The 20,985-nt window shown below is 45.9% G+C and overlaps 1 protein-coding gene across 5 annotated transcripts in view; it reads left to right on the top strand.

Annotated features, from left to right (window-relative positions):
* The window catches only part of LOC134341100 (dynactin subunit 1-like), a 114,644-nt gene that overhangs the window by 81,750 nt on the left and 11,909 nt on the right, over window positions 1-20,985 (top strand). For 2 of the 5 annotated variants that reach the window (XM_063038852.1, XM_063038857.1), the window contains exon 6: window positions 17,512-17,529. The exons of the other annotated variants lie outside the window; for them this stretch is intronic. In XM_063038852.1, the coding sequence (XP_062894922.1) occupies window positions 17,512-17,529 (18 nt within the window). The remainder of the gene's footprint in view (window positions 1-17,511; window positions 17,530-20,985) is intronic. 5 annotated transcript variants of the gene reach the window in all.

Raw genomic sequence — 20,985 nt, 5'->3', positions numbered from 1 at the left:
CACTGACTGTACACAGTGTCCTCTGTCAGTGTGACCGTCACACCCCATCACCGATTGTATACAGTCCCCTCTGTCAGTGTGACGTCACACCCCATCACTGACTATACACAGTGTCCTCTGTCAGTGTGATCATTGCACCCCGTCACTGACTGTACACAGTTCCCTGTCAGTGTGACTGTCACACCCCATCACTGACTGTACACAGTGCCCTCTGTCAGTGTGATCATTGCACCCCGTCACTGACTGTACACAGTTCCCTGTCAGTGTGACCGTCACACCCCATCACTGACTATACACAGTGCCCTCTGTCAGTGTGATCATTGCACCCCGTCACTGACTGTACACAGTTCCCTGTCAGTGTGACCGTCACACCCCATCACTGACTATACACAGTGCCCTCTGTCAGTGTGATCATTGCACCCCGTCACTGACTGTACACAGTGCCCTCTGTCCGTGTGATGTTACACTGTTTATGAAGGGCATAAACCAGGATGTTATGTTGAATTTGTTTAAGATGTTGGTAAAACAAAACATGGAGTATGGTGTGCAGTTCTCTCACCTACCTACAGGAAAGATGTCAGGAAGAGTCCGAGAGTGCAGGGAAAATTTACAAGAATGTTGCTGGGACTTGATGTTGTGAGTTATTGGAAAAGTTTGAGCAAGTTAGGACTTTATTCTCCATAACGTCTAAAAGGAGGGAAGATTTGATAGAGGTATACAAAACTCTGAGGGGTATAGATAGGGTAAATGCAAGCAGGCTTTTTACCATGAGTTTGGCTGAGACTACATGGGTTAAGAGTCAATGGTGAAATGTTTAAGGGGAACTTGAGGGGGAACTTCACTCAGCGGGCTGTGAGCAGAAGTGGTGGATATGGATTTGATTTCAATATTTAAGGGAAATTTGGATAGGTACATGGATGAGTGGGCTATGGTGGGCCATGGACTGGGTTCAGGTCAATGGGCCTGGGCAGGTTATTGGTTCAGCACAGTTTAGATGGGCCGAAGGGCTTTTTCTGGCTCATGTCAGAGGGGGTGGGGGAAGCAGAGCCTTGCAGATCATTAAGAACTATCTGATAAAGCACTTGAATAAGGCATCGTAGGCCATAGACCAGTTGCTGTTGAATCGGATCAGTGTAGGGTGGTACTTTGGTCATTTGTTATTCTCACCAAGACACAATGAAAAACATGTCGACACGGATCAGTACATTAGAACACTGCAGTGAGCTGGGACAGAGGAAAACAATAGAGTTAATTATACAGAGCTAACTTGTGAGCGGAGGAGAACACAGCAGAGATGTCAGAGGGAGGTTCGTTACCCGGAGTGGTCAGTGTGTGGAATGCCCTGTCAGGGCTGTTGGTCGACGCAGGTAGGTTAGAGACTTCTCGGTAGGCACATAGATGGTAGAAAGATTTAGGGCTATGTGGAAGGGAAGGATTCAGATTGATCTCAGAGTAGGTTAGAAGGCCAGCACTACATCATGGGCCAAATGTTTTATGTCCGTAATGTTTGATGTTTGTAAAGTGTAACATTTCAGAGAAAGTGCATGTGGGTGGATAATATGGTGCAAGGTAGATGGGCAGGTCGTTTTGTACTCGCAGACTTTTCAGAAGTCTTACGAGAGTGGAATAGAAGCTGTTATTGAACCTGGTGGTATGTGCTTTCAGGACTTTTGCATCTCCCTGATGAGAGAAGGGAGAACAGAATATATTCAGTGTGGGTGAGATAATTGATTTTGCTGGCTTCTTTACTGAGACAGTGAGACGTGTAGACAGAGTCTATGGAGGGAAGGCTGTTTTCTCTGCAGTTTCTTGTGGACACAGTTAGAAACATAGAAACCCTACAGCAAAACACAGGCCCTTCAGCCCACAAAGCTGTGCCAAACATGTTCTTACATTAGAAATTACCTAGGGTTACCCATAGCCCTCTATTTTTCTGAGTTCCATGTACCTGTCGAAGAGTCTCTGAAAAGACCCTATCGTATCCGTCTCCACCACCACCGCTGGCAGCCCATCCCATGCACTCACTGCTCTCTGTGTAAAAAAAAAAAAAATCTTACCCCTGACTTCCCCTCTGTACCTGCTTCCAGCACCTTAAACCTGTGCCCTCTCGTGCTCGCCACTTCAACCCTGGGAAAAAGCCTCTGACTATCCACATGATCAATGCCTCTCCTCATCTTATAGAGCAGTTGTACCAAGCTGTGATGTTCTCTATGGTGCATCAATAAATATTGGTCAAGGTCAAACTGGACCCATTGAATTTCTTCAACCTTCTGCGAAAGTAGAGGCACTGGTGAGCTTTCTTGCCTGTGACATCAGTGTAGTTGGACCAGGACCAGGACCAGGTCAGGCTATCAGTATGTTCACACGTAGGAACATGAAGCTGTCAACCTTCTCAACCTCAGCATATGCATTGCCCCCCTCCCCTTCAACAACCAGCTTTTTTGTTTTGCTGACATTGAGAGCAAGGTTATTATAGCATCTTGTCACTAAGCTCTCGATCTCCTGTCTGTACTCCGACTCACAGTTGAGATCCTGACCATTACAGCCCACCATCTGCAAACTTATAGATGGAGTTAGAGCAGAAATCTGGCGTCGCAGTTATGAGTGTATAGGGAGTAAAGTAGGGGCTGCAGACACAGCCTTGTGGAGGACCAGTGTTGAGGATAACTGTGGGAGAGGTTTGCTGCCTATCCTTGGTGATGTCGGTCTGTTGGTCAGAAAGTCACAGAGGGAGATGTTGACCGCCAGGTCTCAGAGTTTGGTGATGAGTTTGCTTGGAATTATAGTATTGAAAGTGGAGCTGTCGTCAATAAGCAATAATCTAATAGAAGTGTCTTTACTGTCTAGATACTGCAGAAGTGAATGTAGGGCCGGGGAGACGGTGTCTGCTGTAGTAGACAAATTGCCGTGGGTTGGGCTTGTCTGAGAGTTGATGCATGCCATGACCATTCTCTTGAAGCACTTCATGATGGTAGATATCAGGGCCACTGGGTGGTAATTGTTGAGGCCTGTTGTCTTGTTTTCCTTGGGTAGCAGGGTGATAGTGTGCTTGAAGCAAGGAGACGTTAAAAATGTCTAAGTATCTCATCAGCTGACCTGAAGAGAATCTAAGGACGTGGGATGTGAGCAGGGACATTGACTGTGGGTTCACTCCTGGAAGAGTTTTCTTTCATACTTCCGTACTTGGTGCTGCCATGCAGATGGTGGGCCAGAAGGTCTGTGTCTGTGCTGTCTGGTTCTTCAGGACGCCCTGGCCTTGCAGGTCTTACACCAGAGAGCAGCATCCCAGCATGAGTGTGGAGAACATGCAAAACACCCACAGAATGGAAAAATAACTCCACAGTACGCTGGGTATTTCCTCACCACCACAGTAAAGAATTCATTCCTGTATTCGGTCTCTGAACAGAAACAGTCTTGGTCCCACAAACAGGTTTAATGTCACTGACATATTTTGTGAAATTTGTAGTTTTGCAGCAGCAGTACATAAAAAAAATATAAATTGCACTGTGTAATAAGTGTGTATGTTACACACATATGCATATACACATGTATATGCGTGTACATATTTATATGTATGGATATAATTATATATTTTTTCAGTAGTCAGCAGCTGTAGGTGTCTGGTGGGCTCAGTGACTTAAACATCATCACCATCCAGCCCCTCATGTGAACAACTAGTCTGTAGGAGTCTGTTTCCTCCTTCACATTTCTCCACATTGTCTGCTGTCATCTTGCTTATCTTATCCACAGTCCCGTCACCTCAATAATACTTGTAAATATCTTGGTGTGAAATCATATTCCAGCTATCTGCCAGTGTAACAGGTTGGCAGTTCACTCCATGATGAGGTTCTTCCACATCTCTGGAACAGTCTGCTGGACCTCAAGGCAGCCTAAAAGGGCAATAAAAGCTGCCTCAAAGGATCAATGGTTTAATTTAATGTCTGAGAAATGTATATAATATACATCCTGAAATGCTTTTTCTTCACAAACATCCACGAAGACAGAGAAGTGCCCCAAAGAATGAACGACAGTTAAATGTGAGAACCCCAAAGTATCCCCAGTCCTCCCTCCCGCGCATAAGCGTCAACGTGGCAACAATATCCCCTCCGGCAAGAAAAACACACCCACTACCAAGCACGAGTGTGATCCAGGCGATAGCAAAGACACAGACCTTGCAGTTTCCCCAAAGACTATTGCATTTCATCCAGCATTCAACAAACCACAGGTTTTCTCTCTCTCTCCCTGGTAAGGAAGAGGGAGGTGTCCCCCATTTTCACAGTGAGTGGGAGACATAACAACAACTCGCTGGTTTACGATGCTAAAAAGTCTGTTTCATCGGTTTTTACGAGCTCTATGCCTGAAGACCGCAAAGATCTCAGGTCTTCGGGCCCACAGCGAAAGATTTTCTGGCCTCCCTGAGGACACACGAGTCTCTTGCCGTGACACTGACCCTCGATCTGCCTGTCTCCAGAGCCCCGAGATCTTAGGCTTCCAAACACAAGGCCGCCTCTCAGGCCAAACCCTTGGCGCACTGAACAATGGCTGGTCCTGAAACCCCGAGAACGGGTCCCATTCCAGCAAAGAACCAAAGTCTGTGTGTAATTCCAGGTCACGGTCTTCAAAAGAACCCTGAAAGGGAAATAAAGGCATCCGTTAGTCTTGCGAGACCATGGATCTGTGCCTGGAAAGTGTTCACTCTCCAGGGCGCGCAGGCCTGGGCAAGGTTGTATGGAAGACCAGCAGTTACCCATGCTGCAAGTCTCCCCTCTCCATGACACCAATGTTGTCCAAGGGAAGGGCACTAGGACCCATACAGCTTGGCACCAGTGTCGTCGCAGAGCAATGTGTGATTAAGTGCCTTGCTCAAGGACACAATACGTTCCCTCGGCTGGGGCTCGAACTCACGACCTTCAGGTCGCTAGTCCAATGCCTTAACCACTTGGCCACGTGCCCACACCCAAAAGGGAAAAATAAAGATGTATTAAAGACGGAAATAAAACTGTTTACAAAGATGCAAGCAAAGGAGTTGCCGTCTAGTGCCATCTTAACCCTCCTTCCGCCCCACCTTAACTCCGCCAACGACTACCATCCGGTGGCATAGTGCTACTTTGAGCAGCTGGATATGGATGGCATTAAATCCCAACTTCCTGCTACATTAGACCCTTTCCAATTTGCTTATCACTCGGATTGGTCCATAGCCTCTGCACTCCATTCCGCCCTGTCTCACCTGGAAAATGGTGCTTCATACACCAGGATGCTGTTTAGCCACTTCGGGTTGGCGTTTGTTACAATCACTCTTCAGAAGCCTTGGGTAAACTGTCTTATTATGATTATGAGAACGCGCTGTCCCCTTTTATTGTCATTTAGTAATGCATGCATTAAGAAATGATAAAAATGCCTTTCCAGAATGGTATCACAAAAACACATGACAAACCGACTTAAAAACGAACAAAAACCACATAATTATAACACATAGTCACAACAGTGCAAAGTAATACCATAATTTGATAAAGAACAGACCATGGCACAGTAAAAGTCTCAGAGTCCCATCATCTCACACAGACAGTAAACCCTCAGCACCGCCATCTTGCCGATGTGGCATCCCGGAGGCATCCGATCACAGTCCGACTCTGAGTCCGTCTGAAAAACTCCAAGCCTCTGACCACCTATTCGACACCGAGCACCATCTCTGCCGAGCGTTTCGACCCCGGTCCCGGCAGCAGGCGATACGCAAAGCCAAGGATTTGGGGCCTTCGTCTCCGGAGATTCTCGATCGCACAGTAGCAGCAGCAGCGAAGCAGGCATTTCAGATGTTCCTTCAGATGTTCCTCTGCGCTCTCACGACTGTCCCCATCAAATCCAGATTGATGCACGGCACCCCTAGTTACACATATCGATATTCATTTGGAATGGCCGCGCATGCGCTGTGTCATGCAGCCATCTTCTCCCTCCCTCCCTCCCTCGACCTCAGTTGGACCTCTTCGTTGGACCTCAACACCTCTCTCTGTAACTGGATCTTGGACTTCTTGACAGAAACGCCATCGTCAATCCAGCAGTATCTCCCGCCCCATCACACTGAGCATCAATGCTTCCCAGGGCTGCAGGGCTGTACTGCTAGATCCAGCTCAAACCAAATCATCAAGTTCACTGATGACACAGTAACAGTTGGCCTCATCAACATGGCAGTGTACAGAGAGGAGATACAGAGATTGGTAAAATGGTGTGAGAATAACGGCCTCAGTATCAATGTGGACAAAATCAAAGAGATGATTGTGGACTTTAGGAAGGTCCAGGCTGACCACTCCTCACTGCACATACACGGCTCTCTCTGTGAAGAGTGTTTCCGGGAGTGCACATAATGGGCGATCTCACCTGGTCCCTCAACACCAGTTCTTTAATGAAGAAAGCACAGCAGCATCTTCATTTACTGAGGAGATTGAGATGAACGAGACCTGGTTTGACACCCCTGTCCTTGTGTTTTTGTGCATAGGTGAATCTATTGGCTTTGTTTTTGCTTCGAAGGAATGGCTTTATAGTTCTACCATGAGGACCATTTCTGACAAGACTTCTCTGGACTTGTAGAGGGGTGTACTTGGGTTCCAGTCGTTTCTTTAAGTTCAGAGTTGATAGCAGTACTGGACGACTTCCGATTTAGAAGGGACCTTAGTTAGATGAGTCTCTTGTCTGCTGTACTTAGTGGCTGTGGCCGACCACTGCGTTTCTGCTCCTCGACCTCGTCTTTCTTTGTGCTTCTTCACAAGAGCTTGGACAGCTCATCATGAAACACCTATCTGCCATGAAATTTCTGCTTGGGGGAGACCTTGCTGATATAGGACTGCCTTGTGTCTTGTTGCTATGTTCACTCTTGCCGTGGTGCAAGAATTGATGATTTGAAGGTTAAACTGTCACATCTCCCATACCCTCACCTTTTAGCTGGGTTGAACTTGGCCCAGTTTGATTCCTTCTACATCGTTTCTGCTCAGTTACTCAGTTTAGCTCACTCAACCCATTATATCATTGATCATTAGCACCTGGTTGTTATCTGTGTTTAATCATGCATGGGCTACATATCTACAATGTAATCAAGTTTTTATTGGAAAAGTTGATTACTTACTATGTTTCTTTAACATTAAATTTTTTGGAAAATGAATGTTTGAAAATCTAATAATTGCTCTTTTCTACTAACACACTAATGCAGAAGACTAAAAATATTAAAACAAAATTGATATCAAATATCTAGGGTGTCTAAGATTTTTGTACAGTACTGTATATAAGTAAACAAAATAATATTCCTCCAGACCATAGGGCACTCACAAAACATATATCATACACAGCACATAAAACAAAATATTACAAATAAATTAACAAAATATTCAAATGGCATGTAGTAAAGCACAGTCCGGGTAAACAGCTCACTGTCCTAGTGACAAGGCCTTGGTGTGGCAGGGTACTCATTAGCCTCATGGGCTGGGAGAAGAAGCTGAGTCCCGATGCTCCTGTTCCTCCCTCCTGAAGCTCAACTTGAACTTAAACTTGAAGTAATGAATGCACAGTTGCTCCTCGACAGTCCCCAGAGCAGTTGCAGAATCTCTGAAGAGTTTGGAGAGTGCTGACACTCTCTGGAACCAGCTCATGCAGTGCTGTGGGATTGGGAACATCACGTTCTCAGGACTTTTCACTTTTCTCTTCATATGACCTCCTTTGCTTTGGACCTCGGTTCTCCAGATTTTCCAGGAGTTGCCATGCAAACAGTATTCGGAGCAGATAAGGGGTCTTGTGATGAAAAATTGATTGTTTCCCTCTTCCCTTTTTGCTCTTTTGCACTACTTATTTAATTTATTTAAATATATTATTGCACTTTATAGGTTTTTATATATTGCAATGTACTGCTGCTACAAAACGATAACTTTTGTGACATTTGTCAGTGGTATTAAAACTGTTTGTGATTCTTCAGAAGCTGCCTGAGCTGCTGGGGTTCTCCTGCAGTTTGTTAGTTCCTCCATCTGCTATCCCTTGTTTCTCACTAAATACACCTCCAGCTTCTCTGCCAGGCTATTCTCCATTATTCAAGCTAGCAAATAATATCAAAGTGGATAGTAAAAGTTTTCTTCAAGTATGTTAAAAATAAAAGAGAAATAAGAGTGGATGTAGGACCGCTAGAAAATGAGACAGGAAAAATAATGGGGGACAAGGAGATGGCTGATGGACTAAATGAGTATTTTGCATCAGTCTTCACTGTGGAAGACACGAGCAGTATGCCTGATGTTGTAGTGTGTGAAAGAAGGGAAGTGGGTGCAGTTACTGTTACAAGAGAGGAAGTGCTCAAAAATCTGAAAGACCTAAAGGTACATAGGTCACCCAGACCAGATGAACTACACCTTAGGGTTCTGAAAGAGGAAGCGTTAGAGATTGTGGTGGCATTAGAAATGATCTTTCAAAAATCATTGGACTCTGGCATAGTGCCAGAGGACTGGAAAATTGCAAATGACATTTCACTCTTTAAGAAAGGAGGAAGATAGCAGAAAGGAAATTACAGACCAGTTAGCCTGACCTCAGTGGTTGAGACGATGTTAGAGTCAATTGTTAAGGATGAGGTGATGGAGTACTTGGTGACACAGGAGAAGATAGTACAAAGTCAGCGTGGTTTCCTTCTGGGAAAATCCTGCCTCAAGAACCTGTTGGAATTCTTTAAGGAGATTATAAGTAGGAGAGATAAAGGGGATGCAGTGGATGTTGTATATTTGGACTTTCACAAAGCCTTTGACAAGGTGCCACACATGAGGCTGCTTACCAAGTTCAGAGCCCATGGTATCACAGGAAAGTTCCTAACATGGTTAGAGCATTGTCTGATTGGTAGGAGGCAGCGAGTGGGAATAAAAGGATCGTTTTCTGGTTGGCTGCCAGTGGCTAGTGGTGTTCTGCAGGGGTCGGTGTTGGGACCACTTCCTTTTATGCTGTATGTAAATGATTTAGATGATGGAATAGATGGCTTTGTTGCCAAGTTTACAGATGATACAAAGATTGGTGGAGAGGCAGGTAGTATTGACGAAACAGGTAGGATGCAGAAGGACTTAGACAGATTAGGAGAATTGGTAAGAGAGTGGCAAATGAAATACAATGCTGGAAAATGCATGGTCTTGCACTTTGGTAGTAGAAATAAATGTGGGGACTGTTTTCTAAATGGGGAGAAAATCCAGGAATCTGAGATGCAGAGGGACTTGGGAGTCCTTGTACAGAACACCCTGAAAGTTAACTTGCAGGTTGAGTCGGTGGTGAGGAAGGCAAATGCCATGTTAGCATTCATTTCAAGAGGTCTAGAATACAAGAGCAAGGATGTGAAGCTGAGGCTTTATAAGGTACTGGTGAGGCCTCACCTTGAGTATTGTGAACAGTTTTGGGCTCATCATCTTAGAAAAGATGTGGTGGCAGTGGAGAGGGTCCAGAGGAGGTTCACAAGGATGATTTCAGGAATGAAAGGGTTATCATATGAGGAGCGTTTGATGGCTCTGGGTCTGTACTCGCTGGAATTCAGAAGGATGAGGGGGGATCTAATTGAAACCTTTTGAATGTTGAAAGGCCTAGACAGAGTAGATGTGGAAAGGATGTTTCCCATGGTGGGAGAGTCTAGGACAAGAGGGCACAGCCTCAGGATAGAGGGGTGCCCTTTCAAAACAGAGAGGCAGAGAAATTTCTTTAGCCAAAGGCTGGTGAATTTGTGGAATTTGTTGCCACATGCAGCTGTGGAGGCCAGGTTGTTGGGTGTATTTAAGTAAGAGATTGATAGGTTCTTGATTGGACATGGCAACAAAGGTTATGGGGAGAAGGCCGGGCACTGGGGTTCAGGAGGAGATTTAAAAAAAAGATCAGCTATGATTGAATGGTGGGGCAGACTCGATGGGCCAGATGGCCTAATTCTGCTCCTCTGTCTTTTGGTTTTCAGGTTATAAATCATCCATCTCACTGAAGACCTCACTGGTTGTTTTCTTTGACTGTTTCTCACAGTTTGCTCTCGTTCTCTCTTTCATCAGTGGTCTGACTTTTAAGACCAATCTGCAGAATCTCACCGCTTTTTGTAGAAAGTGTAATTTCTCCTCTAATCCTACAGTGGGACGCTCTTCCTGTTACGTGAGTGTATCTGAAAGAGATGTGTCTGTTTCAGGTTGAACTATTTCCTTAGATCATGCCACTGCCTGCCCACTTTGGATAAGTGTCGTTCCCAGTCTACTAAAGGCTGCCTGTCCCCTCAACTTTACACAGAGTTCAGAACCCTGCCTCTAGTCTGAACGACGTTATGTTCAGGCTTCCTAGTAAATTCTGTAATAATGTGGTCTCCTGGGATAACCACATTATATGGGTGTAAATTAACCTTTAGCATACTGCTCTAGAAATGCACGGATTCCTGGGAAGTAGATGAGATGGAGTCATAGAGTAATGCAACATGCAGAGAGGCCATTTGGCCCAACCAGTCCATGCTGACCATGGTGCCTTCTCAGGTAGCCTCAATTTCCTGCGTTCAGCCCATATCCTTCCAAGCCCATCTGTCCAAGTGCTTCTCAAATGATATTTCTCAGTCCACGTTTCCAGCTGGTCGGTATCTTGCAGAATCCTTTGACAATGTTGTCAGTTTCCACATGTCCACCATTTTTTTGTGTCGTCGGCAAAGTTGCTAATCAGCTGTCTTTCTGTATCACAAACAGCAAAGATCCCAGTACACATCCGTCCGGAACCCCACCAGTCACTGACCTCAGCCAGGTCAGAGATCACAAACAGCAGCGATCTAGTATGAATCCATGGGGAGCACCACCTGTCAGAGTATTATCAGAAGTAGCAGTGACCCCAGTACAGATCCCGGTGGAACACCACCAGTCAGAGATCTCCAATCACAGTAATATCACAAACAGCAGAGATCTAGTATGAATCCGTGGGGAGCACCACCTGTCAGAGATCTCCAGTCAGAGTAAGAGTCCACCATCACTGGCCTCTGTCTCCTGTTCCCAAGCCTTTCAACCTGGTCTCTCACGTCTGTTGTAAGTTAACAAACTAAGGTTTTACAGAGCTGCACCGTTAGCTCCTGGCTCGTGAACTCAGTCCCCTGACTAATGAAGACCATCATTCAACATATCTCTTTAACCACCATGTCAGCCTGTGCCAATGCCTCTTACCTTTGATGAAAAGAGCTGTGAAGACTTTAAGTAAGGCTGACATTTTTAGGGAACGTTGGCTCTAGTGGGATATTTAGACCCTGGTTAAGAAAAGGAAGGAAGTGCACGGCAGGTCGGAGTGAATGAGCTACTTGAGGAAAATCAGGAGGGCTAAATGAAGGCTGAAGGTTGCTGTAGCAGACAAGGTGAAAGAGAATCCTAATGGTTTAAATTAATCTAAAAACTAATAGAAGGCAACTAAAAAGCCAAAAGGAAAGAAAAGATGAAATATAAAGGTAGCTAGCCAGCAATATTCAACAGGTTAGCAAAAGTATTTTCACATATATAAAGAGTAAAAGAGAGCTGAGAATCGATATCAGACTGCTAGAAAATGATGAAAAAGTAGTAATGGGAGATAGATAAATGGTGGACGAACAGAATAAGTGTTTTGCATCAGTCTTCGCTGTGGAAGACACTCGGTATGGAGAAGGTGCTTGGGAAAGTGAATTATCTGAAGGTAGATAAGTCACCAGGAGCAGACGGTATACATTCCAAGGTCCTGAAAGAGGTGACTGAAGAGATTGCAGAAACATTAGTAATCATCTTTCAAGAATCAATAGATTCTGGAGTGTTTCCAGAAGACTGTAAAATTGCAAATGGCACTCCACTCTTGAAGAGTGAGGTAGAAAAAAGGAAATTATAGACTAATTAGTCTGACTTCAGTGGCTGGAAAGATGTTGGAGTCCATTTTTAATGAGGTTTTGGGGTACTTAGAGGCACATGATAAGAGAGCTCAAGGTAAAAGGACCTTTAGGGGCAAGTGATCATAATATAGAATTAAACCTGAAATTTAAGAGAAGGAAAGTCAAATGTATCAGTATTACAGTAGAGTAAAGAGAATTACAGAGGCATGAGAGAAGAGCTGGCCAGAATTAAGAAGGTAAAGATAGAAAGTAAGCTAGACAATAATATTAAAGAGGATACCAAAAGTCTTTTCAGATACATAAATTGTAAAAGAGAGGAGAGAGTGGATGTTGGATCATGAGAAAACGATGCTGGAGAGGTAATAATGGGTAACAAGGAAATGGTGGACGAACTGAAGAAGTATTGTGTATCAGTTTTCACTGTGGAAAACACTAGCAATATGTGGAAGTGCCGGGTGTCGGGGCTCATGACGTGTGTGAAGTTACCATTACTAGGGAGAAGGTTCTTGGGAAGCTGAAAGGTCTGAAGGTAGGTAAGTCAGCTGGACCAGATGGTGTACACACCAGGGTTCTGAAAGGGGTGGCTGAAGAGATGGTGGAGGCGTTAGTAGTGGTCTTTCAAGAATCACTGGATCCTGGAATGGTTCCAGAAGATTGGAAATTTGCAAATGTCACTCCACTCTTGAAGAATGGAGGGAGCCAGAAGATAGGAAATTATAGGCCAGTTAGTCAGACCTCAGTGGTTGGGAATATGTTGGAGTCAATTGTTAGTGGTTTTGGGGTACTTGGAGGCACATGATAAAATAGGCTGTAGTCAGCATGGGAAATCTTACCTGGCAAATCTGTAGGAACTCCTTGAAGAAATAATAAGCAGGATAGACAAAGGAGAATTGGATGATGTTGTGTACTTGGATTTTCAGAGAGGCAATGACAAGGTGCCATACACGAGTCTGCTTAAGATACAAGCCCTTGGTATTACAGAAAAGACTAGCATATCGAGCAGTGGCTGATTAGCAGGAAGCAAGGAGTGGGAATAAAGGGAGCCTGGCTGCTGGTGTTTAGTGGTGTTGCACAGGGGTCTGTGGTGGGACCAATTGTCATTGATTTGGATGATGGAATTGATGGCTTTTTTGCAAGTTTGCAGAAGATAGGTGGAGGGGCAGGTAGTTTTGAGGAAACAGAGAGACTATGGAAGGACTTAGACGGATTAGGACAGTGGTCCCCAGCCACCGGGCTGCAAAGCATGTGCTACTGGGCCGTGAGGAAACGATATGAGTCAGCTGCACCTTTCCTCATTCCCTGTCACGCACTGTTGAACTTTAACATAGGGTTGCCAACTGCCCCGTATTTGCCCAAAAAATAACCTACCAAATCATACCAAACACATAAAAACCTAAAATAACACTAACATATAGTAAAAGCAGGAATGATATGATAAGTACACAGCCTATATAAAGTAGAAATAATGTATGTACAGTGTAGTCGGGAAGATCAAGCCAAAACCGATTTGTGGGAAAAAAATCGGCACATGCGCACATCACGTGCACACATCACGTATGTGCACACAGGTGCCCGTGCAAGGCTTCATGGTCATGGTAGTCTTACAGGGTAAACACAGGTGTCCTGTATTTGACTGCTACTTTTGTCCCTTATTTGGGAGTGAGAAGGTTGGCAACCCTAACTGTAAACGACATATTAAGGTGAGTTTAACCCTACTTGAACACACCCCCCCCCCCCCCCCCGGTCAGCTGCTCCACAAGAATATTGTCAATATTAAACCAGTCCGCGGTGCAAAAAAGGTTGAGGACCCCTGGATTAGAAACATAGAATAGTACAGCACAGTACCAGCCCTTCGGCCCACAATGTTGTGCTGACCCTCAAACACTGCCTCCCATATAAGCCCCCACCTTAAATTCCTCCATATACCTGTCTAGTAGTCTCTTAAACTTCACTAGTGTATCTGCCTCCACCACTGACTCAGGCAGTGCATTCCACGCACCAACCACTCTCTGAGTAAAAAACCTTCCTCTAATATCCCCCTTGAACTTCCCACCCCTTACCTTAAAGCCATGTCCTCTTGTATTGAGCAGTGGTGCCCTGGGGAAGAGGCACTGGCTATCCACTCTATCTATTCCTCTTATTATCTTGTACACCTTTATTAGGAGAATGGGCAAAGAAGTGGCAGATGGAATGTTGGGAAGTGTATGGTCATGCACCTGGGTAGAAGAAATAAAAGCGTAGACTATTTTCTAAGTGGAGCGAAACAACAAAAATCTGAGGTGCAAAGGCATTTGGGAGTCTTTGTGCAGGATTCCATAAAAGTTAATTTGTGGGTTGAGTCTATGGTGAGGAAGGTAACTGCAATGTTAGCATTCAATTCAGGAGTACTAGACTATAAAAGCAAGGGTGTAATGCTAAGAAATTATAAAGCACTGGTAGGCCTCACTTGGAGTATTGTGGGCAGCTTTAGGCCCCTTATCTTCGAAAGGATGTGCTGAAACTGGCGAGGGTTCAGAGGAGGATCACGAAGATGATGCCGGGATTAAACGGCTTGTCATGTGAAGAGCGTCTGATGGCTCTGGCCCTGTATTCACTGAAATTCAGAAGAATGAGGGGTGACCTCATGGTGAAAGGCCTTGATAGAGTTTCCTGTGGTGGGGGAACCTAGACAAGCGGACACAGCCTCAGAATAGAGGAGTGTCCTGTTAGAACGGAGATGAGGAGGAATTCATCTCTTATCTGTGGAATTCTCTACCCAATGAAGTAGTGGAGGCTACCTCAGTAAATATACTTAAGACAAAGTTGGATAGATTTTTGCATAGTAGGGGAAATAAGGGTTATGGGGAAAAGGCAGGTAAGTGGAGATGAGTCCATGGCCAGATCAGCCATGATCGTATTGAATGCAGAGCAGGCTCGACGGGTCAGTTGGCCGACTCCTGCTCCTATTTATTTATGTTCATTTGTAATTTCTTTGGTCAGAGAGTGGTGAATCTGTGGAGATCTTTGCCACAGGCAGCTGTGGATGTCAAGTCTTTATGTATATTTAAAGCAGAGGTTGATAGATCCTTGATTGGCCAGGGCATGAAGGGATACGTGGAGAAGGCAGGAGATTGCGGCTGAGAGGAAAAATGGATTAGCCATAAGATATAGGAGCATAATTAGGCCACTATCAATTCTATCAATTTTTGCCTTAAATGTACCGAAAAACTTGGCCTCCACAATGTTTGTGGCAACGAATTCCGCAGATTCTCCACTCTCTGACTAAAGAGATTCCTCCTGATCTCTGTTCTAAAAGGATGCCCCTCTATTCTGAGGCAGTGTCCTCCGGCCTGAGATTCTCCCACCATAGGAAACATCCTCTCCACAGCCACCGTATCAAGGCCTTTCACCATTCGATAGGTTTCAATGAGGTCACCCCTCATTCTTCTGAATTTTTGTGGGTAAAGGCCCAGAGCCATCAGATGCTCCTCACATGACAAGCCTTTCAATCCCAGAATAATTTTATGAACCTCCTTTGAAACCTCTCCAATGTTAGCACATCCTTTCTTAGATAAGGGACCCAAAACTGCTCACAGTACTGCAAGTAGGACTTACCATTGCTTTATAAAGCTTCAGCAAAAAGCTTCATCCTTGCTTTTATATTTTAGTCCTCTTGAAATGAATGCTAACATTGTATTTGTCTTCCTCACCACAGACTCACCTGCAAATTAACTTTCAGGGAATCCTGCACAAGGACTCCCAACTCCCATTATGCCTCAGATTTTTGGCTTTTATTTCTTTTACCAAAGTGCTTGACCACACACTTTCCAAAATTCCATCTGCCACTTTTTTGCCCACCAACCGTACATAGTGTGACAGCCACACCACAATCCCCTCTGTCTGTGTAACCATTACACCCCACCATAGACTGCACAGTCCCCTCTGTCAGTGTAACCATTACACCCCATCATAGACTGCACAGTCCCCTCTGTCAGTGTAACCATTACACCCCAACATAGACTGCACAGTCCCCTCTGTCTGTGTAACCATTACACCCCATCATAGACTGCACAGTCCCCTCTGTCAGTGTAACCATTACACCCCATCATAGACTGCACAGTCCCCTCTGTCAGTGTAACCATTACACCCCATCATAGACTGCACAGTCCCCTCTGTCAGTGTAACCATTACACCCCATCATAGACTGCACAGTCCCCTCTGTCAGTGTAACCATTACACCCCATCATAGACTGCACAGTCCCCTCTGTCAGTGTAACCATTACACCCCATCATAGACTGCACAGTCCCCTCTGTCTGTGTTTCTATCACACCACATCAGTGCCTGTGCATATCCCTTCTGTCAGTATGACCATTACACCCCATGGCCGACTGTACACAGTACCCTTTGTTAGTGTGACAATGGCATCCTGTCATTGACTGTACACAGTCCTCTGTCAGTGTGACCGTCGCACCCCATCACTGACTGTACACAGCTCCCTCTGTCAGTGTGACTGTCACAATCACTCTCTTGACTGTATACAGTTCCCTCTGTCATTGTAATTGTCACACCCCATCACCGACTATACATAGTCCCCTCTGTCAGTGTGACCATCGCTCCCATTCTCCGACTGTATACTGGGAGAATGTGGTAGGACTGTGTAGAGGGTGCTTCAGTGTGTTGCAGATGTGATGGGATGGTGTGGAGGGAGTTTCACTCTGTGTCCGACCCCAGGAGAGTGTGTTGGGATGGTGTAGATAGAGCCCCACTGTGTCTGACCTTCAGAGTGCATCATATGATGCTGTGGAGGGAGCTTCACTCTGTGTCTGACCCTGGGAATGTGTGATGGGACCGTGAGGAGGGAACTTCACCCTGCGTCTGACCCCAGGATTATGTGATGCGACAGTGTGGAGGGAGCTTCACTCCGTGTCTGAACCCAGGAGTGTGTGATGGAGTTGTGTAGTCGGAGCTTCACTCTGTTTCTGACCCCGGGTGTGTTTGATGAGACTGTGTGGAGGGTGATTCACCCTGTGCCTGACCCAGGGAGTGTGTGATGGGATGGTGTGGAGGGAGCTTCTCTCTGTGCCTGACCCTGGGACAGTGAGGAGGTAGTTTCACTTTGTGTCTGATCCTGTATGAGGGCAGTGGCGGGTGATGTGGGGTTCCAGTCTGGGATGGGTGTGGGTGAGGATGAGAGTGACGGGGACGTTCCAGAGGGGGAGGGTTGTGCCTGTGCTGTGGTAGAGTCCTAGGGTCAGGCTGACGGATGTTACAGACTGCAGTGCAATGTAAGCCCTCTGGATGTGGCCCATTGTTGAGATGAGGGGGTGGGGCAGCGAGCAGACGGCCTGCCTCTCTGCTGCCGTGCAGTGTTGCTAGGTTACAGCAGCACGGTGCTGGCCCCCTGGGGGAGTGAGCAGTGAAGAGGGTGGGGAGGTGCCCCAGCTGCCATGCGTCGGTAGGGAGAGAGGGCTGACGTCAGCATCCGTGGAGGGGTGTGGGCAGCGGAGGGTAAGAGCGGGGAGCGCTGTTCGCTGGTGTGGAGACTGTATTCTGCATGTCTGCAGTGGCTGTCCCTTCTCCATTGCTGCACCCGCTGTGTGTGGCTGTGTGCAGGTAACAGCTGTTGCAGCCCCTCGCATCTTTCAACTGACAACATCGCTCTGTCTTTTGCATAATGATGAGGCAGACTCCGGCCGCGAGAAAGGTACTGACAGAGCCTCCTTCCCTGTCTCTGCATGCTTCGCTCCCTGACACTGTTTATCCTGTGATCCCCTACCTCAGTTCCAGAGATTCCCAGTTCCTTTTCCCCCCTTTCCCGAGGTTAAATGATAAATACAGTTAGTGATACTGTGTTTGTGAAGCGCTTTCTTCCTGTGTGTAGCTCACAGTTGTTGTGAGGATGTCTGGGTCAGTACTGGTCTTGGCTTCTCTGTGTTACGTCCGCCTCTGCCAGGAGTGAGTGTGTGTGTGAGAGAGAGTGAGAGAGAAAGACTCATTCCCCAGTGAAGGTGTGTGTGAGTGTGTCCTTGTGCAGTGCACGTGAGTCTGCCCTCCCTGTGCCTGGGTTGACCGTGGCTGTCAGCTGTGCGTGTGCGGGCGAGTGCGCAGTTTGTCCGTGCCCCGCAGTGCAATCCTGTGCTGCGTTTGTGGGCACATCCGGGGCTCCGGGGCACAGCGGCGCAGGGGGATGGAAGTTCAAATGGCCGTTGATGACAGGTGTAGGGGCCGGATGGTATCCGATGGAAGCAGGGATGAGCCCGTCGTGTAAGCATCTGAGAGTGCCGGTCAGCAACAGCAGCAGCACAGAGAGATTTGCTCATCAGCTCAGCTCAGCTCAGCTCAGGGCAGGGCAGGGCAGGGCAGGATTGCTGTGGCAAGGGAATACCGCGTCTGTCCCAGCTGGGCGTGAATGACAAGCTGTTCCCGGCTGAGCAGACAGCTAAATGGGGAAGAGCTGAAAGCTGTGAGGTGGGAGCTTGGAGGGTTTGGTGGGCTGAGGGTGTGGGATTCATTTGGTGGGCTGAACCCTGGCCTGGATGAGACTGCTCTTTGAGATGAAGTTAGACTGTGTTAACACCGTGAAACATAGAGCAGTACAGGCCCTTCAGCCCATCATGTTGTGCTGACCCTTTAACCTACTGCAAGATCAATCTAACCCTTCCCTCCTGCATCACCCTTGATTTCTCTACCATTCAGATACAGCGGGGTCAGGCCCTTATGGCCCTTTGAGCCGTGCCTCACAGCAACCCACTGATTTTACCCGAAGCTAATCACAGGACAATGTACATTAACTTATTCACCGGTATGTCTTCGAACTGCAGGCACTAACTGGAGCAGCCATGGGAAACCCTTGCACTCTCAAGAAGAACATACAAACTTCTTATAGAGAATGCTGAAATTGAACTCCAAGCTGTGAAGCCCTGAGCTGTAATCAGAATCAGAAATCTGGTGTATTATCGCCGGTGTTTGTAGTGAAATTTGTTAACTTAGCAGCAGCAGCTCAATGCAATAACAACTGCCTCATCCATGAGCCTCTTAAATATCCCTGGCGTGAACACTGGGGCAAAGTATGCAATGAGCTCCCGTTCCCCATTAGTATTTTCCCAAAGCTGCCCAATATCCACTCTTCCCTCTCTTTGTATATCTAGACCATAGAACACAACAGCACAGTACATGTACTTCGGCCCATGATAGAATGGCGGAGCAGACTTGATAGGCTGAATGGCCAAATTGTCTTCTGGTTTTATTGGGAATTGGTCATGCAATCTGCTCTCGGTTCACAGAACAGTATTGATTATCAGGTGGAGTTTAATCCTGGTATCCGTGAACTGATGTACTTTGGAAGGTTGCAGTTAATGGGTGGCTCTGGGGATCACTAACATCAGAGGGAGATATCAATTACATGATAATCATGAAATATTGAATCAAAATCAGGGCTATTATCGCTGACATTATGTGAAATTAGTTTTGTAGTAGAAGTACAGTCAATAGAGTACAATGCATCAGATATACCTTTTATAAATAATACAAAAAGGAGCAATGAAATAGTGAGATATTGCAACACACAAAGTGCTGGAGGAACTTGGCAGGCCAGGCGGCATCTTTGGAGAAGATTTCGGGCTGAGACGTCAATGATACTCTTTTCCATAGATGCTGCCTGGCTGACTGAAATCCTCCAGCAGTTTGTGTGTGTGTTGCTTGGATTTCCAGCATCTGCAGATTTTCTTTTGTTTTTGAGTGAGAGAGTGTTCATGGGTTTATTGTCCATTCAGAAATTTGGCGGTGTAGGGGAAGAGGCTGTTCCTCAAACTTAGAGTGGGTGTTGTCAGGCTCCTGTACCTCCTCAACGATGGACACCACTTTTTTGATCATCATGCAAGCAGATAGATCATGCAAGATGATCGCAGTACATATGTAGAAATTTGGTAGTCTGGTGACAGAGCAAATATCAAAGTCCTAATGAAATACAGGCACGGTCTTGGCCTCTTCATACTGGCCACAACATTTTGGGCCCAGGGTAAACCTTGAAAGGTGTTGCCACCCAGGAACTTGAAATGACCCACTGTTACAAGTGTTGATCCCTCAATAAGGACTTGACGTTGTAGGTTTGGTGTTTCTGCTGCTGTTTGGGGAGGGCGATGGTTGTTTCTGGAGTTGTTAGTGTTTCAGGTGGGGTGTCTTGAGGAGGGCTGTGCATTTGGGAAAGATTCCTAGAGGTTCTTTCTATTGGGTGGATGTGTACTATTGGGGTGGGACATATGTGTGGTTTGAGTGTTATGTGACTGGGTGTGCAAGCTCTTTGTGTGTCTGTGTGTACGTTGACTGACTAGGGTGTGTGACTGGAGTGTGTTCTATGACTGGGGTGTGTTGTGTGTTGGAATACCATGGGCTGTTATCTTGGTAAGCAGCCTCATGTGTGGCACCTTGTCAAAGACCTTCTGAAAGTCCACATATGCAACATCCACTGCATCCCCTTTATCTATCCTACTTGTAATCTCCTCAAAGAATTCCAACAGGATTGTCAAGCAGGATTTTCCCTTAATTTTGTTCTATGTCACCAAGTACTCCATTACCTCATGCTTAACAATTGATTCATAACATCTTCCTAACCACTGAAGTCAGGCCAAATGGTCTATAATTTGCTTTCTGCTGCCTTCCTACTTTCTTAAAGAGTGGAGTGACATTTGCAATTTTCCAGTCCTCTGGCACTTTGCCAGAGTCCAATGATTTTTGAAAGATCATTTCTAATGCTACCACAATCTCTAATGCTAATTCTTTCAGAACCCAAGGGTGCAGTTCATCTGGTACGGGTGACTTATGTACCTTTTAGGTCTTTCAAGTTTTTGAGCACCTTCTCTCTTTTAACAATAACTGCAGCCACTTTGCTGGAAGAAATAAACAGGCAGATTATTATTTAGATGGAGAGAGAATTCAAAATGCAGAGGTGCAAAGTGACTTGGGAGTCCTTGCGCAGGATACCCTAAAGGTTAACCTCCAGGTTGAGTTGGTTGTGAAAAAGGCGAATGCAATGTTGGCATTCATTTCTAGATGAATAGAATATAAGAGCCGGGATGTGATGTTGAGGCTTTATAAGGCACTCATGAGACCATACTTGGAGTACTGTGTGCAGTTTTGGGCTCCTTATTTTAGAAAGGATATA

This window comes from Mobula hypostoma (genome assembly GCF_963921235.1).
Source record: "Mobula hypostoma chromosome 4 unlocalized genomic scaffold, sMobHyp1.1 SUPER_4_unloc_1, whole genome shotgun sequence".
Lineage (NCBI taxonomy): Eukaryota > Metazoa > Chordata > Chondrichthyes > Myliobatiformes > Myliobatidae > Mobula > Mobula hypostoma.
This window is presented reverse-complemented; position numbering and strand designations above follow the sequence as displayed.